Source organism: Peromyscus maniculatus, chromosome 14 (assembly GCF_049852395.1).
Source record: "Peromyscus maniculatus bairdii isolate BWxNUB_F1_BW_parent chromosome 14, HU_Pman_BW_mat_3.1, whole genome shotgun sequence".
Lineage (NCBI taxonomy): Eukaryota > Metazoa > Chordata > Mammalia > Rodentia > Cricetidae > Peromyscus > Peromyscus maniculatus.
In genome coordinates this window covers 35,526,831-35,542,244 of record NC_134865.1, presented here as the reverse complement: position 1 = coordinate 35,542,244, position 15,414 = coordinate 35,526,831, and the positions used below count along the sequence as shown (strand labels likewise).

Here is a 15,414-nt window from a genome sequence, read left to right as displayed (position 1 = left end):
AATGGATTCCCATTTACACCATTTTCCAACCTTTTGCCTTCTTATTCTGTTGAAGAAATGGACGAAACCACACTTTGCACATACCTCCTCCAGCCTGAAACTTTCTATTTAAACTTGTTTAAGAACCTTGCTTTGTGTTTCAGTATATTCAAATTTAAACATTCCCTGCAAGTTAATAATAAATAACAATGGGCCAGGCAGTGGCCCATGCCCTTAATTCCAGCACTCAGAAAGCAGAGGCAATCTATCTTTGAGTTTGAGGCCAGTTCTGATCAACAGGACTAGTTCCAGGACAGCCAGGGATATATCCCGAGAAAACCTTTCTGGGAAAAAATAAAACAAGAAAAATTAATAAGAATAATAATAACATTAGGAAAATTCCCATGCAGTTGGAAGTCTTCTTAATTTGAAAGTGTGCAGTAGGTGCCAACCAAGCCTTTGTTTTTTCGAAAGACTTGGGGTCAGGTTAGCACAGCCGTTATGGAAAGGTCAGTAACGGCTTCATAACCCCGCGCTGCGATGACCGGAGGCTATTAGGGTCTGTGGTCCCAGTTCCGTTCCAAGGCGGCATAGCCTGGAGCAGCTGAATCTAGGATCTCTGGCCAAGATGCCAAACATCAAAATCTTCAGCGGCAGCTCCCACCAGGACTTATCCCAGAAGATCACTGAGCGCCTGGGCCTAGAGCTCAGCAAGGTGGTAACTAAGAAATTCAGCAACCAGGAGACCTGCGTGGAAATCGGTGAGAGTGTGCGCGGAGAGGATGTCTACATCGTTCAGAGCGGTTGTGGCGAAATCAATGACAGTCTAATGGAACTATTGATCATGATCAATGCTTGCAAGATCGCTTCAGCCAGCCGGGTGACTGCCGTCATCCCGTGCTTCCCTTACGCCCGTCAGGATAAAAAGGATAAGAGCCGGGCTCCCATCTCTGCGAAGCTCATAGCAAATATGCTGTCTATAGCAGGTGCAGATCACATCATCACCATGGACCTACATGCTTCTCAGATTCAGGGCTTTTTCGACATCCCGGTAGACAATTTGTATGCAGAGCCAGCTGTCCTAAAGTGGATAAGGGAGAATATCTCTGAATGGAGGGACTGCACTATAGTCTCTCCTGATGCTGGGGGCGCCAAGAGGGTCACTTCCATCGCAGACCATTTGAATGTGGATTTTGCCTTGATTCACAAAGAACGGAAGAAAGCCAATGAAGTGGACCACATGGTTCTGGTGGGCGATGTGAAGGATCGGGTGGCCATCCTTGTGGATGACATGGCTGACACTTGTGGTACAATCTGCCACGCGGCGGACAAACTTCTCTCAGCAGGAGCCACCAGGGTTTACGCCATCCTGACTCACGGGATCTTTTCTGGCCCAGCCATTGCTCGCATCAATGGTGCAAGCTTTGAAGCAGTAGTGGTCACGAATACCATACCTCAGGAGGACAAGATGAAGCACTGCCCCAAAATCCAGGTGATTGACATCTCTATGATTCTTGCAGAAGCCATCCGGAGAACTCACAATGGAGAATCTGTTTCCTACCTGTTCAGTCATGTTCCTTTGTAACACAATGACATAAATTTTAAATGCAGTAAGATGAAATAAAAATAAACCCTGTTCATTATTTTGTCTCTGTGGTTGATTGAATGTTCAATAAGAGACCCAGTTGTGTCCACTGTAGCCTCAAGAGATAGGGGATTGCGGGGTTTCCTGCCTTGGTTTATTCTGACTTCTCCAACTGTGAGCTCCGAGGCTTTCACAAAGCCCCATTCCTGCCCGGTTTCTCATCTCCCAACATGTTGCATCAAACTATGTGAGGACACATCAGCCACAAATCCACTTGATCTATCCAACACAATCACATGCTGCAAGTTCACCAGGGCCTATGGGAAACTTCAGCAAGCACCCTGGGCACTCCTAGCCACTCTCCTGGATTCTAAATTCAAGGGAAGGCAAGAGCAGCTCCCAGGTTAAGCCAGCATTGGGATCTTCAGGTGTACACAGTGGAGTCTCCTTTCACTCGAGCTTTCTGTCCAGGTGCTGCCCTCTTCCTGGGCACATACGCAGCCGGGCTCAACTGTTCACAGCCTGTGGGAAGCAAGGTCTCCGGGAGGTGATCTGTAGTATCTGCAGTCGGTGTTTTGCTGTAGCTGCCTACCAACACCTTGGTAGAGCTCAGTTGGCATGCAGTGCCTTCGGGTCAGTTTCATCTTCGTCCACTGTGGTAGATTGGCCTGCCCAAAGACCTTGGTTCTGTATTTCAAGACGATGCTCTCGTGTCTTTTAAGGAAAGCCAGTGCAGAATCTGGGTGTGTACGGAAGTGGGTGGCTACAAAGATTGTGTGAAATTTCTCATCTCCAAGAAAATAGAGAAAAGCCTCAAGAATTTCTAAAGGTTGAAACAAAAACAAGATAGATTTAAAAAAGCAGTATTCAAATGGCTATTTGGCTTCTTGTATGAACTGCCAGAGAATAAGCAGGATAGAACAAAACATCTTTTTATTTCTAAAGAAGTAGTTTAAACCCAACTTCCTGTGTTCATTCTGATATGAAGATAGTACTACGGCAAATCTTTTTTAGTATTAAAAGATTAAGAAACTTTACCATTACGGTTCCTTCTAAAAAGTATTGCTTGAAGTTACTGAACTCTCAGCATTTGGGAAGCCGAGACAGGAGGACTGAGAGTTCAAGGTCTGTTTATGCTACATAGTGAGTGTCAGGCCAGACAGCCTGAGATACACAGTGAGACCCTATCTCATATACATTCATATATGTTATATAGCTCCATAGCCTAAAGCAATACCATCTATCAGTAGTAATAAAACCCCCATGCAAACTACAAAACATTTGCTAAGACATACAGAAATGTCTGAAATGAGTATACTAGAACCTGAGTGGGAAGGATGAAACTGCACTGACAGCTTCTTCAGATTATCTAGTTGTCATAAACCCAATGAAAATCCTTATAGGAGTTTTTAATAAACCAGACTTGACAAGCTTTTCTAAAGTTCATCTGGAAAAAAAGTGAGCAAAATTCATGAAGGATTTTTTGAGTGTGTTTTGTTACAGTATATTAACACATAAAGCTATAGTAGTGGAAACAGGACTGTACACACAATTCTGCAGAATTTAGATTCTCAGGACACACCCATGTATTCTTGCAGGAATTCCATGCACACGTGTTCCATTTAATGGAGCAACTGACTGTGTTAGCAGAAGGAAGCACCTAGTTGTATCATCTTTGGGATACTCATTCTCATGAGTCCCTGTGGAGGTGTTCTCCTGATCCCCTGCCTTGGCATCCACTCCTGCTGTCTACACAAATTCTCTGAAGTGGAGAATGAGCCTCTGGACATATTTTCATGGACTTTATCCAGCCGTTCATCTATCCAGACCATAGCAATGCATCTGATGAGCGTCTTCATGTGGTATCAATAACAGCTTAATACTATGATCCTTCTGTTTCCTTGAAGAAAATAAATAAATTCCTTGATCATGCATATGAACATATATAATATATACTACAGTGAAACTTCTACATTAAGACTGATAGTAAGACTGTTCCCCTGTTTAAATAAAGCTTGTCAATTTCATGCAACTAGTTATTTGAGACAAACTTCTCACAGAATACAAAGTAAATTAAGGCTATCAATTTGCATAGTAAATATTATGTATTTAAATACATCTAGTTGGTAGCTTGTTGGCTGCAAGTCTAGAGAACTAATGACTCAGGTCCCAATCTATGGTCATTCCACCCCGAGCATGCCCTGTCTTAGAAGCGGCTTTTGAATAGGGAATGTGTAAGGCTGGGAGGATTTTAGGGTCTGAACATGAATGACAAAGCTAGCCGGGCTAGAGAGATTTCTCAAAAATTAATAACACTTGTGGTTCTTGCAGAGGCCCTAAGTTCAGTTCCCAGCACCCAAATAGGAGCTCAAAATCTTCTGTAACTCCAGTTTCAGGAGACTGAATGTGCTCTTCTGGCCTCTTTGGGCACCCAGCACAGGCAAGGCAAAACACCCATATACATTAAAAAAAAGAAAGAAAATAAAAGAAAGGCTAGATTGCTTTGAAGTGGGTATGTGCATGTGTATATGTGCACGTGTGTGAATGAATGTATACAAATTTGTGTATATGTTGTATGTATGTGTATGAGTATATGGTATGTACGGTATGTGTATATGCATGTGTTTATGTGTGTGTGTATGTGGTGTGAATGTATATGTGTGTGTATTTGAGTACAAGTATGTACATGTATATGTGTATATGTGTGAGTTTGAGTGTGTGTGTGTGTGTGTGTGTGTGATAGAGAGTATGTGTGTATGTGTATATCACCATAAGCAGATTGCTAGCAAAAGATGAATATTAGATGTATTTCTGGTGAGGCTTCAAAACAAAATGGCAAACAGATTATTGTAAGCTAAAGGAATGTCTGCACTTGTAAAATGGCAGAAGAGTAGTTCTGCTCTGAACAGAAACAACCTGGAAGTGGTGAACTTGGACATTTTTGGCTTCAGAGATTCCAGCCTAAACACTGTAGATAGCGTCATTCCTCTGTGCTACTTACGAGAAAACAATAGAAAACAGTAGAAGTGTGGAAGGAACAACCCAGTAAAACAGAGCTGGGAGCCAGGAGCAATTACTTGGTAAGTTCTGAGCCTAGCTAGCCTTGCAAAAGATGCTAAAATGAAGAAATTCCTTATTGGTAAAGCATGCTCTGGACAGAGGCCCCAGGGCGTGCCTGGATAACCTTTTGCAAAAGAGATTAGGTATGTGACTCATGGGCACAATCAGCCTTCTCAGAGGAGGCAAGGGCAGACACTCAGAAGACAACAGAATGTTGGATACTCAGCTATTATGCTTCCACTGATTTTTTTCAAGTTGATAGAAAATTCCCTAATGAAGGATAAACCTAGCAATAATGAAATGTCTTAAATACCAACCTAAGGTTTTTCATTTACTCAAAAAAGCCCCGGGGCACTCTTGTAGGTTTTGTAATGTATTTCCAGTAGATGACCGATGCAATGGAAATTGTACATTTTGGGGGGACTGAGCAGCAATGAGCAAAGAGAATTGCCCTGGAAAGCATCTACAACTGAAAACCACAGCATCTTGGGTAGGTTGCCTTTTGAGAAATTAGATCTAAACAATATACATCTCTCATTCACAATAAAGATGCCTAATCCCAGATAGGGAGATGTTAGGCTGGGCCAACCCCAGGCTGGACTGTGAGTCTAGGTGGCAGTTGAGCTGGTTAGTGAAGTAACAATAACCACAGGATCTCCATGACTTGGGGGACCTCAGACACCCAAGCCGAGTTTTGGGGAGGATCCAGTGCAGATGGTGTACCAGAAACCAGAAGCCTTGGACCAGGCCAGTGACGCATTGAAATGAACACTTGGGAGTAAAGCTAACGGAGCACAGGGTTTCCTGGGTGTTGTCCTTCTATTTAATGGTTGCCGCCTTTTAAGCCACAGCTGTCCTAGCCAGCAACTGCAACTCCGCCACTGCCAGCAGCAGTCAGGCCACAAGAGGCACAGCCTGGGGGAATTCTGTTCCCTCAGGGTCCGACTCTTGCAAAGTTACAAAGGCAACTTAACTAAACCTCTCTCCCTCAAAGGAACTCAACATTCAAAGGTTAAGGTGGAATTCTGCTCTTCAGAGAGGTTGAATAGCAAGTAGCTCACCTCTTCTACTTGCTTGAGTGCTCCAAAAAGCCCTCCTGCTTCTCCTCAGCCCTCCTTATAAACCCTTCTCCACCTGGCTCCTCCCTACCACTTCCTGTCAGCTAGTTGCTGACTCAGCCTCCTGACTGCTGGTGAATTTTATTTAACCAAACACATCTTTTGCATCATTAAACAAATGTTCCAGATCATAAACAAAAGTAACACACCTTAAAATAATATTCTACAACAACCGAGTGACACACCATGGCTCCCAATGCCACCAGGATGAATGAAGAGGTATTGGAGAGGCGGAAAAGATGGAGGAATGCAGAGGTTTTATATGGTTGTTTTGTTTTGTTCTTTGGGGCTTTTGTTTGCTTTTCTTTTTGTTTTTATTTGTTTGCTAGCTTGTTTTAGTTTGGTTTGTTTTTTGGGTTTTTTTTTTTTTTTTATTTTTATTTGGAGGCCGCTGGAGGGGAAGATATGGAGGGACTGGGAGGTGAGCAGAATTGGGGCTCACGATGTGAAATTCTCAAAGATTCAATGAAGAAATTATGTTAAATAATAAAAAAGATGCCTAATTCCTAATCTCATTCACAATAAAGATGCCTGATCTCTATGCACCAAGGACTATCTACAGAAATTCAGTATGAGTGTAAATGTCGAAACAGACCTGACGTGTCTTTTATCAGATGACATGATTAATGGTGTTTTCTTCAGAGTGGCTTCATCAAGTGTTTGTTAACATGCTTCCCAAATCCTAATGATGTTTCAGAGATACAGTCAGATGATTATACCATGAGGCATCCTGCAAGAATTAGAAAAGATAAGGGCATGATTGAATGGTTTTAAATAATACATTTTGTCCAGATTAGTTATGCAACTAGTGACTTCTTCAGAAGCTATTGTACTCATTATTCTGTTTCCTTCTTTTCCAGGAAATCCATTAATTTAATTTTTCTTAAATTTATTCTTCTCTCATATATTATATGCCAACCACAGTTTCCTCTCCCTCTTCTCCTCTCAGCCCCCCTCCCAACTCCTCCTCTGTTTCCTTTTAGAAAAGGGCAGGCCTCCCAGGGACATCAACCAAACATGGCAATATCAAGTTGCAATAAGACTAGGCACCCCCCCCCCTTCATATCAAGGCTGGACTAGAAAACCCAATAGCAGGAAAGGGTCCCAAACGCAGGCAAAAGAGTCATAGACACACCCCTGCTACCAGCTAGGAGTCCCACAAGAAGACCAAGCTATACAGCCATAAAACCATAACATATATGCAGAGGACCTAGGTCAGACCCTGCAGGCTCTGGGATTGTCGCTTCAGTCTCTGTGAGCCCCTATGAGCCAGGTTAGTTCATTTGTGGGTTTTTTATGGTGTCCTTGAACCCTCTGGCTCCTATAAGCCTTCCTCCCTCTCTTCCACAGAAATCCATCAAATTTTAGTCCTGATTTATTTGTACATTTATTTAACTCATCATTTCATGCAAAGGAAAGAGATCTCTTTTTGCAACATTAAATGGTCTCTGGTTTGGAAATAAGCAATGACTAGTATCTGTTTTACAGACTGAAATTACGCATTTACTCCTTCTTGTTTCCTACTTGGCTTTTCTATTGAACAGCCCTACCTCTTAAAGAAAGACTAAGGAAATGGGTTCTGAGTACTTGGGGAATAGCAGGAGATGGCGGGTAGCTACTGCCAAGACTTTAAGGCAGAAGCATACATCTAGTCATAACTCTTTGTTGCTATGACAAAGTACCTGTGGTAACTTAAAGGAGGGAAGATTCAGATGTGTTCATCTGTGGTTGCTTAGATCCCATGTTTCTGGACCTCAGCAAAGCAAGATACCATGACGAGGGGAGGAGGAGAAAGAAAAAAGGGAAAGAGTGAGACAGCAAGAGAGAGACAGCATGAGCGTGGCAGAGTGATAGAATGAAAGCAAGAGAGAGAGTCCAGACACAAGATCTACCTCTGAAGCCATGCCCAGAGACCCACCTCCTCCAACCAGGCCGAATTTTCTAAACCTCCATTGAGCTATGAATTTATCACGGGGAAGCAATCCACTGGTGAATTTAGACCTCATGATCCAATCAGCTCTCAGGAAGCCACCCCCCACCCACCCACCCACACATACATCTGAACACTGTCACATTAAAGACAAAACCTAAAATACATGAGTCTTTGGGACCATTTCTTATCCATTTTACACACACACACACACACACACACACACACACACACACTCACTCACATGAGCAACAAGAAGACCTCTGTGGCTGAAGTAGAGCAAAAAGGAAAAAGGAAGAATGGTGGCATGCAGTCAGACCTCAGACTCAAGAAGGAACTGAGAGTTCTACATCTGGATCACAGGCAGCAGGAAGAGACTGAGGCACACTAGGCCTGGCTTGAGCTTCTGAGACCTCAAAGCCTGCCCCCAGTGACACATTTCCTCCATTAAAGCCACACCTACTCCAGCAAGGCCGCACCTCCTAATAGCTCCACTCCTTGTAAGTCTAGCATTCAAATACCTGAGTCTATGGGGGACCATTCCTATTTAAACCACCACAAAAACCAAATAGACCTCAAGTTTGTTGGAGGGTTTTTGAATATGATGATCCCTTTCACAGTATAGCTTTGTATGGACATGCATAGTTCATAAACTGTCCACCCCGTTAGGGATAGTTACAGCCACTTCTGTCCACTTCTGTCCATTTCTGCCTTGTGCTTTGTTAGCTGCTGGCCTTGGCTGTCTTCTAGCTGTTAGTCACTGACTAGCATCACAGCCTCTGACCTTGCAGGTATCTCAAGTGCTGTTAATTACACTAAACATCTTTGTTCTCACATTTATATAAGAGCATGTGGCTTTGCTGTTGACTCTATCACAGACATTAATATGTAGCTGCAGTCTTTCTTAATCACCTCATGTTCAGCTCCATGTCTATGGGGTGGTCTGAGTGCCCTCCTGAAACAGGTGGGTTTTGTTGATGCTATCTTTACTAAAGCTGCTATAATTAACTGCATTAGGAGCTAGAGAGATGGTTCAACAGTTAATAGTGCTTGCTGCTCTTTCAGAGGACCTAGGTGTTCAGCTCCCCAAACCTACATCAAGTGGCTTACTTATAACTACCTATAACTATAGTTCCTGGGGATCTGTTAGCCTCTTCTGGCCTCCACAATCACCCGAATGCATGTGGTATACACACATACATACAAAATAAAGTAAACAAATGAATCTTTTTGTTTGTTTTTGTTTTTGGAGACAGGGTTTCTCTGTGTAGTTTTGGTGCCTGTCCTGGAACTTGCTCTGTAGACCAGGCTGGCCTTGAACTCACAGAGATCCACCTGGCTCTGCCTCGGGGGTGCTGGGATTAAAGGTGTGCGCCACCACCTGGCTCTAAACAAATGAATCTTAAAAAAAAAAAAAGCTGGAAAGCTGGCTCTTAAAAGCACTGGCTGCTCTTCCAGAGGACCCAAGTTTGATTCCCAGCGCTCACAGGGAGGCTCACAGCAGCTCCAAGGGATTCAAAGCCCTTTTCTGGCCCCTGTAGGTACTGCACATATGTGGTCTACAGACATGCCTGCAGGCAAAACACACATGCACATAAACTAAAAAAAAGATAAATCTTTAAAAATTAAAAGTTAAAAATTGAAAATAGCTGCATGAGAAGCAAGAACATACAAAAGGACAACAGTGGCTTGCACACGCTCCTCAAGGCTTGGGAGGGGCATGCGGGATGCACCGGCCCAGAACCCGGTCCCTCTTCTTACCTGTCTAGTTTTGCAGTGGCACCCCCAATTACAAGCCTTCTTATTCATCTTCCTCAGCACTTCTTTTTGTCTTTTAATTTTTTTTATTTATATTCTTGGTGTTTTGCCTGTATGTTTGTAAGAAGGTGTCAGACCCCCTGGAACTTGAGTTGAGACACTTGTGAGCTGCCTCATGGGTGCTGGGAATTGAGCTGGAAGAGCAGCCAGTGTTCTTAACTGCTGAGCCATCTCTCCAGGCCCAGACTCTGCTGTCTTAAACATTAATCCAGTCTCCATTCTCACAGCAACATGTGAGCAATTTGTGGTTTTCACAAAGGGTTCTTTTGTTGTAGCATATTATTTTAAGGTGTGTTACTTTTGTTCATGCCCTGGAACGTTTGCTTAATGATGCAAAGATGTGTTTAATTAAACAAAATTCACCTGTGGTCAGGAGGCTGAGTCAGCAACTAGCTGATAGGAAGTGGTAGGGAGGAGTGTTGCTAGAGTTTTCCTGCCTTGCCCACAGTCAGGACAAATCTCTGTCACCCGCCAGTCCCACAGCCGCTCAGACCCAACCAAGTAAACACAGAGACTTATATTGCTTACAAACTGTATGGCCATGGCAGGCTTCTTGCTAACTGTGCTTATAGCTTAAATTAGTCCATTTCCATAAATCTATACCTTGCCACGTGGCTGGTGGCCCACCGGCATCTTCACATGCTGCTGGTCATGGCGGCATCTGGCAGTCAGTCCTTCTGCCTTCCTGTCCTTTTATTTCTCCTCTCTGTTAGTCCCGCCTATCCTTCCTGCCTAGCCACATCCGATCAGGTTTTATTTATTGATCAATCAGAACAACTTGACATACAGACCATCCCCCAGCACAGCCAAGTGCAGACCATCTCAGATACCTGCACTCAGGCCCATGGTCCTAATCATCCTCTATGCGGACCTGCTGGGTAACGCCACAAAGAACCCAAGAAGGGCTCCCACAGGACATACAGAACATCCCACAGCAGAGGAGCCAGGTGGAGAAGGGATTTTAAGGAGGAGTGAGGAGAAGCAGGAGGGCTGATGGGAATGTCATTCTGTATGCTGTGAATGTATTGCTCTGATTTGGTTGATAAATAAAATGCTGATTGGCCAGTAGCCAGGCAGGAAGTATAGGTGGGATAAGCAGAGAAGAGAATTCTGGGAAGAGGAAGGCTGAGTCGGGAGATGCTGCCAGCCACCGCCACCATGAGAAGCAAGATGTAGAGATACCAGTAAGCCACAAGCCATGTGGCAAGGTACAGATTTATAGAAATGGGTTAATTTAAGATGTAAGATCTAGCTAGCAAGAAGCCTGAGCCATTAGGCCATACAGTTTTAATTAGTATAAGCCTCTGTGTGTTCATCTGGGTCTGAGTGGCTGCAGGCCCGGGTGGGACTGGAGAAAATTCCAGCTGCAGAGGGCTTTTTGGACGACTCAAGCAAAGAGAGGAGGTGAGCTTCTTGCTTTTCAGCCTCTCTGAAGAGCAGAATTCCACCTTAACCTTTGAATGTTGAGTTCTTTAGAGGGACAGAGGTTTAGTTAAGTTGCCTTTGTAACTTTGCAAGAGTCGGACCCTGAGGGAACAGAATTCCCCCAGGCTGTGGCTCTTGTGGCCTGACTGCTGCTGGCAGTGGCGGAGTTGCAGTTGCTGGCTAGGACGGCTGTGACTTAAAAGGCGGCAACCATTTAAAAAAGGAGGACAACAGTTCTTCTCCCCAAGTAGCTACAGAAATTTGGCTCCTGCATCATTTTAATATTGCTATCTCGCCGGGCAGTGGTGGCACACGCCTTTAATCCCAGCACTCGGGAGGCAGAGCCAGGTGGATCTCTGTGAGTTCGAGGCCAGCCTGGGCTACCAAGTGAGATCCAGGAAAGGGGCAAAGCTACACAGAGAAACCCTGTCTCGGAAAACCAAAAAAAAAAAAAAAAAAAAAAAAAAAAAAAAATCTTGCTATCTCTCTGTATTACTTACAAGTTTATATGTCTTTGAACCTCTGATTTTTTTGTGTCCACAATTAAGACAAAAATATTCCATATCCATATTGTTGATTTAAACAAAGCTTTCTTGCCATTCTTAAGTTTAAAACTTTACTTTTTTTTCATTGGTGTATATTAATTGTGTGAAGGATGAGATTTCACTAAGACATTCACCTACATGAACAGAACATACTTCAGTCATATTCAGCCCCCAAGTACCTTTGTAATGGTCATTTCCCCTTAAATTTCATGTAAGCAAAACCTAGCTAGATACTTATCTTTCTGAGTCTGGTGTAGCTCAGTTAACATAATGATATCCAACTCTGACTACTTTTCTCCAGATAACATAATTCTATTCTTTATGGCAGAGTAAAACTTCCACTGTATGTATATTTCACAACTTTGCCTATCCAGTCATGTGCTGATGCACACCTACATTGATTGTTTGACCTGACTATTAGGATCCCATGGTGGTCAATGTATCAGGGCATTCATGTAGTACCTGGCCTTGATTCTTCTGAACACCCAGAAATAGTGTAGACAAAATATAGGACACCTCTATCTTAAGAATATGATATGAGTTTATTTAGTGATAATGTCAACATTATATAGAACAGCTCCAACTGTTTTGGTACATGATTTACACATGAAATAAACTCTACACTATTTTTCCTTTCCTTTCTGTGAAACATACATCCCTCAATTAACCAATTTACTTTAATGAATCTTTGCCTCTTGTTTCTCTATTTGGTAATAAAATTTGGAAAATATGGCATAAAATTTTTAAGAAATAACCTACATTTCTATTTATCCATTTTTAAATAGCTAGTAAATGTTTTAAAAAAAAGCAAAACCCTAAATTTTTTATGTATACAGATGTGTGTCACAGATTTTTACAGAAATCATGGAATCACAGTTGCAAGTTACATGGGATCCTCAATATCAGTAGTAGAATATATGGGCTTGTATGGTAAATGTTTAAATCAAGGTCCACTCTACAGATCAAGTTTCTAGTTCTGGGCATCTCTTAGCACTCTGACATGCCCCTTCACTGACCTTGAGACCAGGTTTTTCCTTTGATTCCATTCTTTTCCATATTCTCTCCCCAGAGTTCATGGGGTCATTCTTTCTCTCCCCACACCCCAACCTCCACCTCAGTGAGCAGCTCTCCCCTAGTCTTGGCTTTATCCTGATGAATTCCTATGTGTTGTCTAACAAAGCTTACCTATTATTTTTATTTGTTCCCCCACAAATCCTCACCTACACATTTCCTCCTACATGACATAATCCTGACAAGATAAATCTTCAAAGGCACCCTTTATTTATTTATTTTTTTTACTTTTATTTTGTACGTTTGAGTGTATGTCTGTGCACTTTGTGCATTCCTGGTTCCTGGGGAAGATAGAGAGGTATCAGTCCTCTGAGAACTGGAATTGCAGACTGTGTGAGCCACTGCAGGGAGCTGAGAACTGAACCTCAGTCCTCTGCAAGAGCAGCAAATACTCTTAAGTCACCTCTCCAGAACCCCAAGGACGCTCTTTTAATTTCATCTTTCTGATGCTAGAAGGCCCAATGCAAGTTAGGTATCCATTATCTAAAGTGTTTAATGTCAGAAATATTTTGGAGTTTAGAATGTTTCTTTTTTCAGATTTTACAATAGTTTCATACACACACACACACACACACACAGAGAGAGAGAGAGAGAGAGAAAGAGAGAGAGAGAGAGAGAGAGAGAGAGAGTGAAATATGCTAAAAATGGAACCCAAGTCTTAACATGCAATTTATGTATGTGTCATCTGTATATTTGTTGTATATACTTTCCTAGGGAGATTCAGTCAATGTCTACTTAACCCACAGAGGGAAAAGTAACAGACCAAAACAGCAACTTCACTACAAATAAATTCAGTGAACAAATGAACTTACTGAGATTACTTACAGGACTATGGGTGAAGGGCTACTTACAAGAACATGGATGACTCAAAAGCAGGTACATCACTGAGAAGCCCACTCCAGCATTGGGGACAGCTTACAAAAGCCATGGTCCTGGAGCTCTCTGAATAACATGTAGGCAGCTTGACAAAGTTTCCTTCAGGCTACTCAGCTGATAGAGGGAGGGGTTCCTCCCCCAGAAATTCTTCAGTGCTTCCACAATTTAGGGGAGGAGACTTGTGAGTCTTATTTGTTTCAGGAACTTCCTGAGACCAGTGAAGTATTTACTTCCTGAGCCTAGGAAAAAATAGAAAATTGTTAAGCAACCATTATATAGAATTTTATACAATAATTTTAATGTGCTTGAATTTTTGCTATAAACATTATGGAAGTCAGATGCAGAGTTTCCACTTTTAACATTATGTTAAAAGTTTTGGATTTGTGAGCATTGGAGTTCATATTTTTGGATTAAGGATAATCAGCCCATAATAGGTTCTTATTGTCTATTGTATTTAATAAGGTCTGCTTTGCATTTAAGAACTTCTAATAATCCAGCCAATCAAACTTCCCCATAATTCCCAATTTGGACTTGTTTTGTTCACAGGCCAAGTCCTCTTCTCATGTTGTTGCTTCTACACAACCCGTCTCAGGCTACGTCTTGTAAGACCGTCTAAGCATCAGAAATGAAGTGATCTGTCTGGGGTTGCAACTGAGCCAGTGTTTGGTCCAGGTGAATTGAGGCTGGTCAATAACCACCTCATGATCTTTCACTCAGGGAGATTTTTCTGGGCATTTACTTCTCTCTCTTCCTTTTCTTATTTCTCTTTTTCCTTTCTTTCTTTCTTTCTTTCTTTCTTTCTTTCTTTCTTTCTTCCTTTCTTTCTTTCTTTCTTTATTTGTTGTTGTTGTTGAAGAGAGTCTCTTACTATATAGCTCTGGCTGTCCTGATATTGACTATGTAGACCAGACTGGCCCCAAATTCATAGATCTACCTGTCTCTATCTCCCAAGTGGTTAGATTAAAGGCATGCACCACCCATGCTCAGTTTAGACATTTATTTTAAACATCAATTTTTATGGTATATGTTACAAACAGGCAGTGGAGACTTCAAGCAAGTGAGAGAGAGAGAGAGAGAGAGAGAGAGAGAGAGAGAGAGAGAGAGAGCAAGGCAGAGAGGGGTGCAGAGGGTATACCCTTTGCTACGACCCAATTGAGAATTAGATAGGGTAGGCACTATAACAGAGTTGAGCTTAGCATCATGGAATGTTGTAAATGTTTTACAGCCAGCTGTCAAGAACCCAAAAGTCCTGATTTTAGCATTGCAGATTTCCATGGAGTGAAAGCTCTCATTGTCAAACAGGCTGCCAGTGGAAAACCATTGGGAAAACAGCATGGCTAAGATGGGGAGAAGTCTACTCCAGCACAGCCTCTATGTACAAGGTAATGACAAGTGTATAGAGAATTTCCTTCAATTAACTTGCAGACTTGTAACTGCTTAGGTTATTCAGTTTGCTGAAGGGGCAATTAGCAAGTCTCTTCCTGAAAAGGGCTGAATTGTATTTATCAAAACAAGACAATGAAACAGTATTCCAGGAAGACTGAGTGGTAGTCTACAGTCTGTAGAAGCAAGCAACTAGTGTTGCAGAATACACAAAACATTTCCTGGCCTTCTTTCCTGATGATGAAATGATACCAGTTTTATAAATTACATTCATTCAAGGTTGAATTCCTATGCAGATTTTTAACATTTACTAAGACCTCCTACCACTATTCAAGACATTTTTAAAACGGTGGCTGTAGCTGTTTCAGTGGGTAACATGAGAACCTGAGTTCTGATCTCCAGCTTCCACATAACATCAGGTGTGTTGACACACAGCTGTAATAACAGAACTAGGGAGGCAGAGACAGGTGGCTCCCTGGCCGGCAGGTCTGGCCAAAAACAGTGTCGCACAATGTCAGCCTCTGGTCTCCACAGGTGTGTTCATAAGCAAGCACATGTATACTCACTCACACACACAGAATAAAAATAATCCTAATATTCAAGAAGACCCCTTCGTCCCTGTTT

The 15,414-nt window shown here is 42.4% G+C and overlaps 1 protein-coding gene across 1 annotated transcript; it reads left to right on the top strand.

The window, feature by feature from the left end:
- Window positions 1-294: 294 nt before the first annotated feature.
- Prps1l1 (phosphoribosyl pyrophosphate synthetase 1 like 1) lies at window positions 295-1,622 on the top strand. The gene has a single exon (XM_042260713.2). It carries the CDS (start codon window positions 608-610, stop codon window positions 1,562-1,564), a length of 957 nt encoding a protein of 318 aa, XP_042116647.2. The 5' UTR covers window positions 295-607; the 3' UTR covers window positions 1,565-1,622.
- Window positions 1,623-15,414: the final 13,792 nt, after the last annotated feature.

Coding starts and splice junctions, on each gene's coding strand:
- Prps1l1 (XM_042260713.2), top strand. CDS start 608: ATGCCAAACATCAAAATCTTCAGCGGCAGCTCCCACCAGGACTTATCC.